This window comes from Aedes aegypti, chromosome 1 (genome assembly GCF_002204515.2).
Source record: "Aedes aegypti strain LVP_AGWG chromosome 1, AaegL5.0 Primary Assembly, whole genome shotgun sequence".
Classification (NCBI taxonomy): Eukaryota; Metazoa; Arthropoda; class Insecta; order Diptera; family Culicidae; genus Aedes; species Aedes aegypti.
Window position 1 is genome coordinate 141,267,908 of NC_035107.1, and position 16,213 is coordinate 141,284,120.

Consider the following 16,213-nt stretch of genomic DNA (forward strand, 5'->3'; position numbering starts at 1 on the left):
GAATCAGCTGAATCGTCACGTGGCCCCGTGTTCTTCAAGAGAAAAGGAGATGTGGTGATTTGGCATACTGTTGAGTAGGCCATGCTAATCTGGAGGATAGTTATCACAAAACTGTCAAGCTGAAAAGACATGAAAACTCCACAATAGACAAGGGCATTTTACAGATGGTGGATGAGTTCATCTACTTCGGAAATCTGATGACTACTGACAATAACGTTAGTCGAGATATACTAAGGCGTATCATCTGTGGAAGTCGCGCCTACTATGAGCTCCAAAAGAAACTACGGTCTTGAAAGATTCATCTCCGCACCAAATGTGCCATGCTGGAGCAGGACTTGCAAGCACTAGGAGTTTTCGACGAGTGCATAGTGTTCTTTAGTGATCTGCAGAAGAACGACGTATAGCAGCGAAGAAACAATCTCAAGGTTGTGCAATTCTACGGTTAACTCAACGTACAGAAGGTGGTTAAAGCTTGCCAAAATGTGTTGTAAGATTGCTTGACTACAATCCTTTTTAAAACCGATTCGTTTGGAACTAGAAGGCGTTTGGCACAAAAAGTAAGGTGTATTGACCAGATGCAGCAGCGTAACGAGTATGGAAAGAGGCGGCCATAAACCGAGTACTTTGGCGGAATGTTGTTGGCGAGGTTTTTTTTTCAAGATTATTGGTGTAAAACCTGATACTGCGTTCTCAACTGGGAATATAATTTAACCTGTCTTTTGCACCACTGTGACACGATAAAAAACACACGGTAGTAGGAGAGAGAAAGAATGAGTTCAGGAGTACTTTTAATGAAAATCACCCTCTCACTCAAACACACTGTAAGCATCGTTAAACGTGTAATAATGGAGTTGTCGTCTTTGTCATCGTCGTCACCACCTATCGATGGCAGTGTCCCGACAAGTGGACCGATTCCGCTCAGAATTATTATGATTATTGCGAGCGTTTCGATTGTGGTTGCGATTATCGGCACAATAATCATCGGTTGCCGACGCCCTGAGCACACCCAGCTCACTACAGTTCGATGCACCGCTGTCGATGTCGAAACAACTACTGCCACTACTACTGCTGGTACTGGAGTTCCGTGACAAAGGTTTTGATTTGAGTGGATTTAGTATGTCCATATGGAGGACATCCCTTCGCCGATCCTGTTGCTGGGGATGCTGTTGATGATGAATCGGTGAACTTCCGTCCTCCCCGGGTCCGTCTAGTACCGAGGTTGAAATAGTGTACGTTAGACGCTCGTCACTGTCGTCCTGTTCGAATGCGTATGAATAGCGATGATGAGCAGAATTATGACTACCAATGCCGCTATCATCGGCACTGCCACTATGCTGGGGCGGATACTCCTGGTAATGATGGTGATGTCTGTGCAGATGTTGACCCCGCCGGATACGACAATAATAGAGATGGAACAACCCGAATGAAATTAGCATACCGAATGTTGCCCCGACTACAATGAATAGACCGTAATGAGAGCCACCACTTGACATTGGTCGTACATCATTCCATTCTTGTGGTAAAATTTTTGACGACGTTTCCACGGACGTGGCAGGAATGTCTGCGTTACTGGTGCTTGTCTTGTTGGTGGAGGAAGTCGCTCCCGGTAGCACCGAGTGGCTCGCATTTGGTACGTGCATAGAATGATGGAACGGTTTGAAGTTGGCATTTTTCAGCGAAGTCATGTAGATGCTGTCGTAGATGGAAAATTTGCTTTTTCTGCCAGGGCCGTGACCAGGATGGCCGTAACCAAAGTTGTTACCCATCAGCAGACCTACGCTGTCAGTGTCAAAATTGTCGCGAAATTCATCATCGTGCAGTTGATCGTGGTTAAATTTTAATTTCATCTTCATATGATTTACATTCTTGCGTGTTTTGGTTGAGTTAGCTTTAGCTTTCGCGGTTGGTTTCCCCGGGCTGTTGGGTTTTCTTTCCCTGTTCACTGGAAGAGGAGTAGTAGGCGACGAAACGTTTTGTTCAGCAGCACTGATGTTCGTTTGTTTGGTGCTTTCCTGGCGAGGGTTGTTTTGATTGTTGATGGAGACCACGTTTGTCGTTGTCGTTGCAACGGAAGGCGTCGTCATCGCAGTTGGCTCTGTCGCCGTTGAAGTGGTCCATTTTTGTTCTACTGTACGTTCATATTTTGCTGGCATCATTGGGGTCAACGAAGGGATCAGAAGGGACGATGACGACAATCCGGACAACGAGGATTCTGTTGTCGTCATCACCGTCGTTGTTATTTCTATCAATTTGTCACTCGTACTTGTGGCTCGTTTCGGGCTGGGACTCGTTTCTGCCATCGAATCAGGTTGAATTAAGCTATTTCTGTTGAGTTTTTTCTCCATTGCTTCAGGCTGTCGACGGTCTTTTGCACCGGAATAGCTCTTATCACTCGCTTCGTCACGTTCCTTTCCAGTAACGTTAACAATTGGTGTTATTGCCGTTAAATTGACGACTTTGTTTACACTTGAACTATTCTCTAATTTATCACGGATCTCTAGATTAGGGCTCAAGGTGGATTTGGTCGACTGGGTCTTTTTAGCCACCGCTTTCTTTGTCTGCGAACTGATTTTGCCTTTCTTCAATGCTCCCACTTTGTCTTGTTTCGTATCTTTAATCGTCTCATTATGAAAATTAAGCTGCAGTTGTGCCGAAATTGTTGGACGCAATTCCGATGGCACTGGTGGCGCCACAGTTGTAAGATTTCGTAAACTTTCTGCACCGAAATTTACATTTAAACTTGTCTTCTCCTTGGCATTTTGTTCACCAGTTCCGTTATAATGAACTTTTGGTGCTATTGTTGGCTGCTGTGCAGACAGCGGGGTTGAGGTCGTTAAATTCTTTAATAAACTCTCCTCGCTGGTGATGGAGCTGAGCTTATCATTCATCATGCCAATGTCAGCAGTTGTAGCAGTGGTGGTTGGAGGGGTGCTCGGACTCGTTATCGCTGAAATCATTTTACCATCCCCTAATGGATGCTTCACGGTTGTTTGATCGTCTTTAAGGCGATTTGGTGCGTTCAGGTTAATTAAATTTTCGCTTTGGCACTGCGATTTGAATGAAGCGATTTTCATCGCCATTTTCTCAGCCGTCCTTCTTGGACCGTCCCCTCGACAACAGCTCGGACGCCTTTGTCCGGTCGTAAATCTTCCGAAAATTTCAAACTCATTTCCACTGTCATCGGGGCTGTTGTCAGGGTAGTCCCTATCATCGAAAAGCATCTCATCACGGCATGGTTTGACCCACTCGGCGATTCCAAGTAGGTCGGCACATTTGACCGGATTGTTCTCCAGCAGGAAATCCCTAAGGTGAGGGGACGTTTTCACCACTGATTGACTCAACCCTTTCAGATCGTTACGCCTTACGTTCAAGATTAGCAATCCCGGTAGGGGCAGCTCTGGCAAATAAGCAATCTTGTTGCCAGCGAGGTTGAGAGTTTTGAGATTTTTCAAATTCCGGAACACATTCGGCTGGAGCTCGTAAATTTCATTGTTCTGTAGATGGAGGTGTATTAAATTGGATGGGAGGCTAATCGGAATTCGAACCAATCGATTGCGGTCCAGGAACAGTGTCGATAATAGCTCCAGTCGCCCGAGAGCATCCTCTTCGATATCGGCAATAAGATTGTCGGAAAGAATCAACTGCTGTAGAAGGGGGTAGCTGTCCAAATCACCGCTCCGTATCACCTGCAAAAGAAACCGGAAAAAGCGAGAAAGATGGGATTTAGCAAAAACGTCAGTTATTTTTCCGGTTGATAGACACGACAAGTGGGTGTTCTAATAAAGCAATGTGGAATTTTCAAACGGTCGTTCTTTGGAACGAGTTGAGGGATTATTTGATTTTCGCCCCAAATAACCGGAAGAATGTTAATCCACGGAGACCTAATAATGCGAGTTAAAGTGGGGCACGTACGATGGTTATTCATGTGAAACATTTGTTTAATAAAGCACAATTTTTTTTTCTTTTTTGTTAAAAATAACATTTTTTTTGATCTTAAGGATAGTCAAACAACTCAAGCAGAATCTATATCTATTATATCTATATCTATTTATAGTAATCTAAATAAAACTTACAAATATTGTATAATATCGTTACATATACATAAAATTCAATTTAATTTTTTTGTATGGTCGGTGCACTATGGGTGATCAGATCAGGTGGCCAATAATCGAAAAACTGACTGTGTCTGCATTGACGTTGGAACGGGGGGCCAGACCACCACTCCAGAATTTTGGATGATAATAAATATAAAATTTAACAAAATACAAGATTCTAATATTCTGACACGTTTTTTTAAAAGCTCTTTAGTAGTTACGTTCTTTTATTTTGAACAACAATAGTGGGAAAACCTCGCTTGTCGTACCCAGCATCAGCGTGGCAGTTCTTATTTCGTGAATCGCGCGACAACCGGTTGGTTCTAGTAGTAGGGGAACTGGGGGTAATATGCCCATAGGGGGCAAAACGCGCCACCCTCGATTTGGACGAACGGTGTGGTTTACAATACTTTTTTTCACCCTAGGTTATAGCAAATGGATAAAAATATTTCTCTTAATATATTTTTATGTGTTTTTCTCGAGAAAACCGTAAAAAACGTATAAAAACGTTTTTTGCAATTTTCGTTGCAATTTTCTGCGACCTTCAAGGTCAAATTTAAGTTCGATAAATAACCAAATTTCTGAAACTATCGCCAAGAGCCAACTTGTGCACTGTCATAGTTTGTCCAACATGCAAAAAAAAATGTTGAATTTGTCCTTAAAAAGCTTATTGAAGGACCTAAATTTTAATCAACTCGTGGGGCAAAACGCCCACCCCTATTTCATAACACCAAAACAGCCGTTTGTATTCAAATTCTACCAAATGTAGGGGGACCGGGGGTAGTTTGCCCACGTTAAGGAGAACAGCGATTTTAGATGTGAAGAACATTATTTTATGCACTATTTTAACTATGGTCGGATAAATAAACATGTTTTCTACCAAATAGTAGAAACAGCTATCCATTTTAACTTCTCTGGGGTTTATAAATTAATTTAAAAAAAAATGCTTGCTTAACTGCATATGTATTGTTTTGCGGGGTAAAACGCCCCGCTTGAGTTCGGCGTTAGCCATGCTGTAAACGAACGCACACAATCATGCTTGTATATGTGCTGCATACATCCGGGCGTTTGTTCAGATGTTATTGTTCAATAATAGTATACATGCTGATGCGAAAAATGTACATTTGTAAGGCTCCAATTTTGGCATAACTGCAACGTGGCATTACGTTTGGTAGAATTTGAATTCAAACGGCTGTTTTGGTGTTATGAAATAGGGGTGGGCGTTTTGCCCCCAGAGTTGATTAAAGTTTAGGTCCTTCAATAAGCTTTTTGAGGGCAAATTTAACATATGTTTTGGGCGTAATACAAACTACGACAGTGCACAAGTTGGCTCTCAGCAATAATTTCAGAAATTTGGGTATTTATCGACCTAAAATATGACATTGAAAATCGCACAAAATTGCAACGAAAACAGCGAAAAACGTTTTTATACGATTTTATCGATTTGGTTACGAAAAACACATAAAAACATACTAGAAAAAGGATTTTTATCCATTTTCTATGATCTAGAGTGAAAAAAAGGATTCTAAAATACATCGTTCGTCCAAATCGATGGTTGCGCGTTTTGCCCCCTATGGGCATATTACCCCCAGTTCCCCTAATGCCATATTGAAGTTACGCGCAATTCAAAACCTTACAAATGTACATTTTTCGCACCAGCATGTATACTATTATTGACCAATAACATCTGAACAAACGCCCGGATGTATGCAACCTATAAACAAGCATGATTGTGTGCGTACGTTTACAGCATGGCTGAAGCGGGGCGTTTTACCCCGCATAACAATACATATGCAGTTAAGCAAGCATTTTTTAAAAATTACTTTATAAACCCCAGAAAGGCTAAAATGGATAGCTGTTTCTACTATTTGAAATAAAACATGTTTGTTTATCCGACTGTTGGAAATCGCCAACAGAAGAAGATACTTCCGAAATAATAACCCCAAAATTAAACGACCGTTTCTAGGATTTACTGATAGGGGGATTATTATTTTCCTGCAAGGTAATATTATAATTTCATAGTTAAACTGAATAAATCTTGTAAATTTATGAGTAATCATACAATCATAGGTGTTCAACTTACGTTTAGTCTTATTCCTGTGTCTTGTCCAGCCTATGTCTTGGTCATGAACCAGTCTAATGTTAAGTCAATGTTTACCTGTCTGTCCTCGAAACACCGAATGACTCGGGAATTGTTGTTCCAGCCAGTAGAAGCATTAGCCGTAGAAGGCCAATGTCGCGACTGTTCGTGTGACCAACATCTAGTTTACCACGCTCTGACAGTCTGAGACCGGGTCTATAAGTGTCAAATCAAATTTTTCAACCATAATAAAACATTATCAACAACATGGCACTAAACAAATAATAAAAAACTTCAATAGTAAGTATTAATAAAATGATTTTATTTTGTGGTAACGGCCACTGACGCTGCGTAGCTAGGGTTTTCGGGGCCTGGTGCGGAGTCTAATTCGGGGGCCCTTCCGAATAGGGGTATGTGCCAATTGACTAGTAAATTAATCGAAACAAAGATATACCTTCTTTCAACATCAATATGTGGGATTGAAATTAATGGACCTTGTGTTCATCTAATGTTGGAGTCGTTTTCATAATTCATAAACATAATCGTTTAAGTAATCAAAATGTCAATTAATGAAGTGTAATATACTAATGCAATCACTTCAGGGCTGATAGTGGCTAAGTATCTAAAAAAATGAACTTAAATCGTGCCTGAAACATGAAACCAAAATAAAACTGAACAGGAACCACATTTCAATTAGGGTTCTCCAAGTAATCCAACCAGGCAGCTCTCAAAGTTTCTGTGGGTTTCAATGATTTTCTTCAGAAATTTCATCAGAATGTAATTTAGGTATTTGCTACAAGTTTGCGTCAACTATTTATTCGAAGATTTCTTCAGCAGTACATTGAACGATTCCTTCATAGACTTTTTAAGAATTTCCTCCAAATTTACCATTCTTGTTACCTTGAAAAGCTCAATCAGAACTTTTCCCAATGATAACCACAGAATTTATTTTCCAATGCTTTCCTCAGAAAATTATCCAAAAGAATCCTCAGAGAATTGTTACAAGATTTCTCAAGTAATTTGTTCAAAAATATGCAAAGGATTCAGATATTATGGGAGGGTATTCCTTAAAAACTATGCATATTTCCAAACGAAATTGTAAAGATATCACTGATGAAATATATGTGATAATCCTATGAGAGAGAAGTATTTCAAAAAATTCCAGATCTCTTCTGGACTCTTGAGAATGTCTTTGATGAGCCTTCAGAGAAACTAATAATGAAATAATTGGAAAATTCCCCAACCAAAATTTGCTAGTGGAAACCCTGGAAAATCTTGATTGTAACACTTTGAAGATGTACAGGAATAATTGCTTTAGGTTTTTGTGGTTTTGATTACTAAATATTTTTTTAAATTGAAGAAACCAAGTAGAATTTACTTCAAAAACAAATCAAATAAAAAATTCCAAAAATCTTTCTTCTTGGAGAAATATATAAGGAATCCTAAGTAGAATTTATAATGAAATGAAAACAAAAATCTTCAAGATTTTATGGAATAATCTTAGGAAGAATTTATGGAGCATTTCCTGGGATAACACAGCGTAACAAAAATGACACTTTTGCGAGTCTTAAGGATTAAATTATGTGTCTCTTGTAGATTTGGGGTTGCTGTATCCGTTGCCGTTCTTAGAAATGTTCCAGCACGTCACAATTTTTAGCCACAGGTCGTCAAAGTTGTATAAAAATCTGTTTTTATTGATGTTTACATGAAGTTTAAAGTATGATTTATCAATATTTTTTGTGATATTGTCCACTAACAATGCAAAACAAGACTTCAACTTTCATTTCAGTTATAATTTGGATAGAATCGCTGGATTAAATTTAGATAAAATCGATTTTTCCAACATGCTTTCAATTTCCATACCGAATTCTTTGTTTGTCTTATATGACAAAATACAATACTTTTCGAAAACATCACAAAATACTTGTTTTTAATTATGAATCGTGGTTTACGGCCAACCAGCCGAGTGGAAGTTTAACAACTACCGAAAAGCTAAACATTACATATAATTTGCAATTGGATTAGATGGACAAATTGATGTGAAGATTTGCGAAAAAGTTACACGTCTTCTCAGTGAGAATCGAACTCACGACTCCCCGATCTCTAGTTGGGGCGCGTTACCACTACGCCATGAGAGGACTTATGAACGCAGAAGTTAACCTGAATTCGATTTCAGCTCAATAATCACGTGGTCCTTTTTCGCAAAGTGCACCTCTTTCGGAAGAATTAGATGCCACGTGATGATTGAGCTGAAATCGAATTCAGGTTAACTTCTGCGTTCATGAGTCCTCTCATGGCGTAGTGGTAACGCGCCCCAACTAGAGATCGGAGAGTCGTGAGTTCTATTCTCACTGAGAAGACGTGTAACTTTTTCGCAAATCTTCACATCAATTTGTCCATCTAATCCAATTGCAAATTATATGTAATGTTTAGCTTTTCGATCAAAAAATAGCCTTAGAGCGTTGAAAGCATTACGAATTTTGTTGATAATAATTGTTAAACACATTAAGTTCGAATTCTGTGGCAAATTAAGCGAATAAATTACCATACAAGCTGACAAACTTGCATGCAAGTTGGCTGAAATAGTCAAATTTTGCATTTTCAACATACAATATCTGAAAAACTAGACGTGCTATGATATTTTTGAAAATGGCAATGGATTTAGCAACCCTTAAACTAGTAAATAGCGGTATTTTGATGCTTGAGACAAAAACATGTTCCGCAGTGTAATCAGTAAGGTAATTACTAAAAGATTGGTTCTGAAAACGACTAGAAGCATTTTTGAAAAATGACATGAGAGATTTTCATAACATTTTTGTATGATTTCTCGAAATAAGTTTTGCCCGAATTACATGAATCCTAGAATAAACCTTCGTTAGTTTCCTGGAAAAAATACTGTAGGAATATTTTAATGATATCTCAGTGTAATACCTGGAGAAATCGTCACAAAATTTTTTGAAAGTATTTTCGTCTGTAGTAATATTTTATTTATTTATTTATTTGACGTCAAGCATTTTGTAGACCATTCTAAATTACATTGTGTTCTTAATATCTATTTGATTATATACTATAAATTTGTTGAGTATACTCGATTCATAATACATTCCTCAGTTACTATTGTTTTGTATATCAAAAAAGTATTTTTTCAGTTTTGTTCGAGACATGTTAACATCAATCATTTCACAATGCTGATTATATATACCGTCGATGGGGGTGACAATGGGTCTAGGGGGTGAGATTGGGTCAAAACGGAAAAATATGTTTTGTGAAATATTTCAGCTAATAACGCTGATATTACCAAAATTAATAATTCATATGTTAGGGAACATATTATTACACATAATTCATAACAATATGCATTTTTAGAAATAGTAGTTTTTGTTTACTACATCAATAAACTTGCATGTTGAAACTAGATAAAATTTACAACATTAAATTTCTCCTGTACAAAGTATCACGCATGTACTTTAGCCTCTATCGTTATATTAGTAGAATGTTGAAAGTCTTTTCATTACACATCACAGGTATTTTCCGGAATCTGTTCGATTTTCCCACAAAAAAATCATTTTTTTCGGTACGATGTCTAAAACATTGAAAATGGGGGTGAGATTGGGTCAAGTAAGAGCGATAGTAAATGAAATTCCAAGTCCACTTTTTTGACATTTTACGGTGCCGGGTGTTCTCTTTTTTCATTAAGATATGTGTTTTTTTTCTAAATACAGCATCTCTGAAACATCAAACAAGTCTACTTAAGTATTCCGTTCATTAAATAACAATACAACGCATTTTGACAACTTCTCAAACCAGCAACTGTGTTTCGTGCGCAGCAACATCGTAAATTTTTATCAAAAGGGTGTTTTTTTCTAAATTTGATTATTTTTTAGTGTTTTCATATTAAAGAAACATCTCACGGAAGTACAAATGAGTTGGATCGCTGAAATACTGGGATTATGACGTCAACTTCTGCCTGAAATTTATTGATCGTGGAATGTCGCACCGAAATTTAACTATTTGCGAAGGTTTAAAATAATCACTGTTTCAGTACACCTTTGGGGAAACTAAATGGGCTTTATAGCAATGGGGATGAGACTTTGAAGACAATTTGAGGGAAAAACCAAGAAAATTTATGTAAACTTGACGATAAATGTTGGGTTTACATATTTTTTCTCATAGCTCTTCAATTTTCAGTATAATCTTTCCTTTAAGTGGGTTTATCATACTTGTGAAACATCTTAGATATCTTTTTGTCTTGTTTGCATCGTTTTTTGTCAATATTTTTCAGTTGTGAATGGTTTTGAAATCATATTCTTAAAAACAAGTTATTTCAATTACAGTGACCCAATGTCACCCCCTCTATGGGGTGAGATTGGGTCATTTTTCATTCACTTGTGGTGCCGCTGTGAATAAATATTTGTCTTTAATTTTTTGAACAGTTGTTTATGTACCATCAAAGTACATACACACCAAATTTGAAGTTTATTGGAGTTAAATTGCGATAGTTATTCAAAAAATAAATCGCACATATCCCTTTTTGACCCATTGTCACCCCCAACGACGGTAGTCATCATCTGATTCAACGGACTAAATTTAGCGTAGTTCGTGCGATGATGACCTACTGTGAACAAGTAACGATTGCGCAAGTGACGAGTTGGAGTATAAAAATTCAGTTTTGAAAGTATATCAGCAGAATCAATGCGCTGTGAAACAATATCGTTAACAAAAGAAACCATAGCATAATCACGACGCACTTTCAGTGATTTCATATTGATAAGCATGCATCGTGATTCATATGATGGTAGAGGAAGTACTGACCAGCCTAAATTACGTAGTGCGAATAATAAAAACTGCTTTTGTATCGATTCTATACGTTCTTCATGTTTTTTTGTGTAAGGTGACCAAACAATACTACAATATTCTAATATTGATCTTACATATGCAACATAAAGTATTTTTAATGTGTAAGGATCACGGAAGTGTTGGCCAAATCGTTTTATGAAATTGAGCATATTTCCTGCTCTATGAATTATTGCATTATAGTGATCTACAAATGATAGTTTTGAGTCTAAGATAACTCCTAAGTCTCTTATTTTATCACATTTTTTTACAAGTTCGTTTCCTAAAACAATAGACATATTTGGTGTGGTTCGTTTTCTGCTATAACTTATGAGGTTACATTTTTTTACATTCAATTTCAATAAACTTTTGCAGCACCACGTGTAGAAAATCTGTATCTCATTCTTAAAAACATTATGATCGTCATCATTCTTTATTTCAAAAAATAGCTTCATGTCGTCAGCATATATAAGGACCCTCAGTTTGTTTAGAATATAAGAAACGTCATTAACATATAAAATAAAAAGAAGAGGGCCTAAGTGTGAGCCTTGAGGTACTCCAGATGTAACATGTATTGGATTTGATCTTTTCCCATTGAATTTTACTATTTGCTGACGGTCGTTTAAATAGGACTTGATCCACTTTAGGAGACTCATTTCGATTCCCATTTTTTCAAGCTTGAAAGTCAACATTGGAATGTCAAGTTTATCAAATGCTTTACTAAAGTCAGTGTAAAGAGCTTCTACGAAGTAACCTTTATCCATTGCACTCAGTGAGTAACTTACAAATTCCAGAAGGTTCGTAGTGGTCGAACGACCTTTGAAAAAGCCGTGTTGAGCGTTTGTTATACGATTTTTTATTTGGGCAAACATATTTTTGTTTACAATTGACTCGAAAAGTTTTGGAATACATGACATAATAGCAATACCGCGATAATTTCGAATGTCCGATTTCTTACCTGATTTATATATAGGTATAAGGAATGATTTTTTCCATACCTTTGGGAATTGACCAGCGTGAAGAGACATATTGAATAACCAAAATAATGGAGTTGTGAGTTCAGTTGCTAAGTTTTTAATGAATCCGGGTGGAATTTCATCTGGCCCTGATCCTTTAGTGGCGTCCAAATTTTTAAGACCAAACAAAATGTCTTGAACATTTATAGAATTAACGCCAACATCACTCGGAAAGTCAGCAAAATGTGAAAAGTAAGAATAATCTCGATCGTTTTCCGAAAATGTTGAATAATTTTCTTGAAAAAATTTTGCGAAAAGATTGCAAATATCTTCAGAATTATTTCCTACTTTTTCATCCAAAGTCATTGTTGATGGAAAGTTGCACGATTTGAGTTTAGTTTTAACGTAATTGAAAAAATTCTTTGGACATGACTTTATTTCATTTTCAGTTTTTATGTTGTACTCGGTAAGTGCTGTAGAAATGGCTAAATTGAGTTGGTTGCAAATAACCAAATATTTTTCTAAATCGTCTGGTTTTTTATATCTTCTGTAAACTTTGTGAGCTTTTTGTTTTCGATTTTTCAAATTTATGATTTGCTTGTTGAACCAAATTGGATTTTTTGAGTTGTGATTCCTTCGTCTCTTCTTAACAGGTACTTCCTCCCTAATAGTTTCCCACAATGAATTGTAAAAGATTTCTATTGCACATTCAATATTATTTTGATTTCTCAAAACAGATTGCCAATTTGCGTTATCTAATTTTAATCTAATATTAGTATAATTGGCTCTACTATAATCGAAAATATTCTCATACACATATTCGTGAGGAGTATGATAAATATGCATAAACATAGAATATTCTATTGCCGTGTGAAACGCTTCGTTTTTCCATAATGGTGAAATTGACTCACTTACACAGAAATCTTCATGCATATTTGTCAATAAAAAATCTAGGTAACAGTTTTGTTTATTTTTTACGTGATTTATTTGATTAAGGCCTAAGGATGCAGTTTTGTCAAAAATAAATTGCAAAGTTTCATTATCGCCAACAACAGGGAGTAGAATACTCTCGTTTTCAAAATCAGGGATGAAATCTGCATTACGTTGATTGAAATCGCCATAAATATGCACCTTGTTTTCGGGAGGAAGTTGAGTTATGATTTCTTCTGCTATCAGGAAAAAACTCTCGTATGTTGACTTACAAGCCTGATCTGGGGGAAAGTAAACTGATACAAAAATATGAGTTTCATTACCAATACTTGATTTAACCCACACATGCTCAAATTCTTTAAATTTAGGTGAATCAATGATTTCAGAACTGAAATTTGATGATATTGCAACGACGACTCCTCCGCCCGATCTTCTTTGTGTCAAAAGTAAGTCACGATCATTGCGAAATACGTTGTAATTGCTACCAAAAATTTCTTCACTTTTCACATCATCATTCCAACTTGTTTCTGTAGCCAATATGATTGAGTACGATGAACTTAATATATTTTTATGAATTTCATTAATTTTAAAAGCACTTTTCATGCGATTAAAGTTCTGACAATAGATTAAAATTTCAGTTGGCTGTGTTTCAGAAGAAATTATTGGTAGTTCGTTATTTAAGTCTGTTAAACCATATGGTGAATTGTCATTATTATTTGTTACCAAGTGCTGATTAGCTTCACCGGGTTGAATTGAATTATTTTCTGCCTCTGAGGGGTCCGTCAATTCCGTAGAAAACACGAATGCCGGCATGCACCGCATGCTTCACAAGATCCACCAGTTGAAGATCCTTCCGTCGTCCAGTTCGGGGGTGGTACTGCAACGGACTGCCGGGGCACCTCCCTCGCCGGATATGGGTTTAAAATTTCTCCTCTTTTAAACTGCATGGTTGGTCGATAATTTGTTGACGGTCTAGAGAAATGATGTTTCGCTGCCGCAAGAAGATTTAAAGATTTAAAGATTTAAAGATAGCTCAGTGTAATACCTGGAGAAATCATCACAAGATTTTTTGAAAGTATTTTCGTTGTTATTCCGTTGTTGCTAGAGCACATTTTGAAGGAATTCCCATTAAAATCATTAAGAAAATTTCAAGACAAATTCCTTGGCGAAGTGCTAGAAGAATTTAAGGAGAAAAATGAGAATACTTAGAGAGATTCCTGCAGAAGTCTTTTTATGTATTCCTGAAGGAAGCTCTAAATGAAACTCTAGAAGAATACCTGAAGATGAAAATCTATGAACCAATAAAGTAGTCGCGTAGTAATCAGTGGAGCCTCAAGCATTTACATCAAGATTCATTGCAATGTGAAAAAGGGAAAAAGAGACTACAGATAGATTAATTGTTTTGCGTAAAAAGAGCCTTTAGAGACCTCTGTTCACCTTTGTTTGCGTTATCGAAATATGCTTTGATACTTTTCAAGAACGTATAAAATATATATTGTGTTAAAATATTTATTTCGGTTTGACTCGGCTTTTGATTTGACTCATGATTAAATGTTTCCAAACCCGTTCCTGGCTTCCTCAGGCTCAGGTTATAGAGGGCCCCTGATATTCGATGATTAACAGAACAATGTGTTGTTGGAACCCAAAACCACAATGTCTTTTCAAAAGTACTGTTCTATAGTGTTGAAATAAACGCTATCTTTATCAATATACTAGATGATATAAGGGCCTCTAATCATTACCAATTAAGGACCTCTCCAAACCTAATTTGCCTTTCCTCGATACATTTCAATGTGTAAAAAACTCAATTTCTAACGGTATGAGAAATTTTCACTTTGATTTCGGGGCCCCTAAGAACCCAGGGCCCAATGCGGACCGCACTCCCCTAGCTACGCTACTGACTAGCGTTCTACTACTTATATTTCTATTTTCCAGCCGTACTTTTAATCCGTACTATAATTTTAAGGTAGTTTTTAAGCATTTGCATGATTTTATGATTATATGTTATTTTACCACACTAATTCGTAGATTAAATTCACCACTTTAGGTTAGGTATGTGACGAATTTGGCCAATAGGTTCCTAATTGGTCATTAAAGATTAACGAAATGAATAACATAATTCAACGAGATACTACCTTACATATATAAGCAAAATAATCACTTGTTAGGCTTAATACTATAATATTACTGCACTTATTAGCAAACTTTTCAATTCAACTTTTTCGCACGATGTTTACTGTTCAACTTGTTTTTCTCTAAGATGTTGAACGATACAGACTCACCGCTATGATTGTGTGGGAAGCTGTCATCTGATCCATCGAAGCCGATTCGGGGGGTACAACCGGCGGTCGTGTAGAGCCAATGAAATCATAGAGGCGCGCTGGCGTAGGTACGCCAACACCGACCATAATTCAAAAAGATCATAAAATAATGGTTTTCACATCTAAAATCGCTATTTTCCTTAACATGGGCAAACTACCCCCAGTCCCCCTAAACGGCTGTTGCTCGATTGGATACCGTAACTTAAAAAAACGTCACCATCCTGAAGATTTGGTTCCCAAAATTTGTATTTTCTTAACCTTTCGATTGTCGCGCGATTTTTTGTAACACGAGTAGTCGCGCGTTGTACTTTCTACAACACTCTTGGTTTTTCATGTGAAAACATGAAATACCTCGCGATCGAGATGAAATAAAGAAAAACCATCTTTGACAGAGTTGTTGAGGAAACAAGGGCTGACAAGCGGTGAACATTCAGTACCCGAATTCCGCCACCTATAGCGCTGCCTGGTGTGCATGACAGTTTTGTTTAGCAAACATTTCAGGAGCCTGACCACTTAGAGAGATGGCGTCTTCGGCAAAGTATCCATTAAGCCAAGTGTAATGATTTATCGAGCTAGTTGTTTCTAAAGGTGACGCTAATTAGCATAAAACATTTGTTCTGCAGTTGTTCAGTAGCTCAAAGGCTATCTTTATTTTTTTTTCTTACTTTTATTTGTTAGGCACTCCGTGCACTTTCCAGACAACCAGAAGTCGCATCAAAGTTCACGGAATAACTCGTTCATTCATACAAATAACATCAAATCCGCAAAAAACGGTGGATACAATCGTCAGATTGATGAGTTTCCTCGCATAAAACGCTTATTTTCTGAGTTCATTTGTACATTTTGTTTCGTCCCGTACACTCGTACAAAGTAAGTCGAATCAATCCGCATCAGCTGTCAAATCAACGTATATTATCATAAGTTAAGTCGCATAAGATCACAGGTTAGTTCGGTAGAAAATTTATACACTCGCATTGTATGCTATTATTCATCACATAG

The 16,213-nt window shown here is 37.1% G+C and overlaps 1 protein-coding gene across 1 annotated transcript in view; it reads right to left on the reverse strand.

The window, feature by feature from the left end:
• Positions 1-611: 611 nt before the first annotated feature.
• The window catches only part of LOC5572104, a 45,779-nt gene continuing 30,177 nt past the window's right edge, over positions 612-16,213 (reverse strand). Inside the window, exon 2 of the mRNA XM_001660131.2 lies at positions 612-3,686. Coding sequence (XP_001660181.2) covers positions 873-3,686 — 2,814 coding nt within the window. The 3' untranslated portion in view covers positions 612-872. The remainder of the gene's footprint in view (positions 3,687-16,213) is intronic.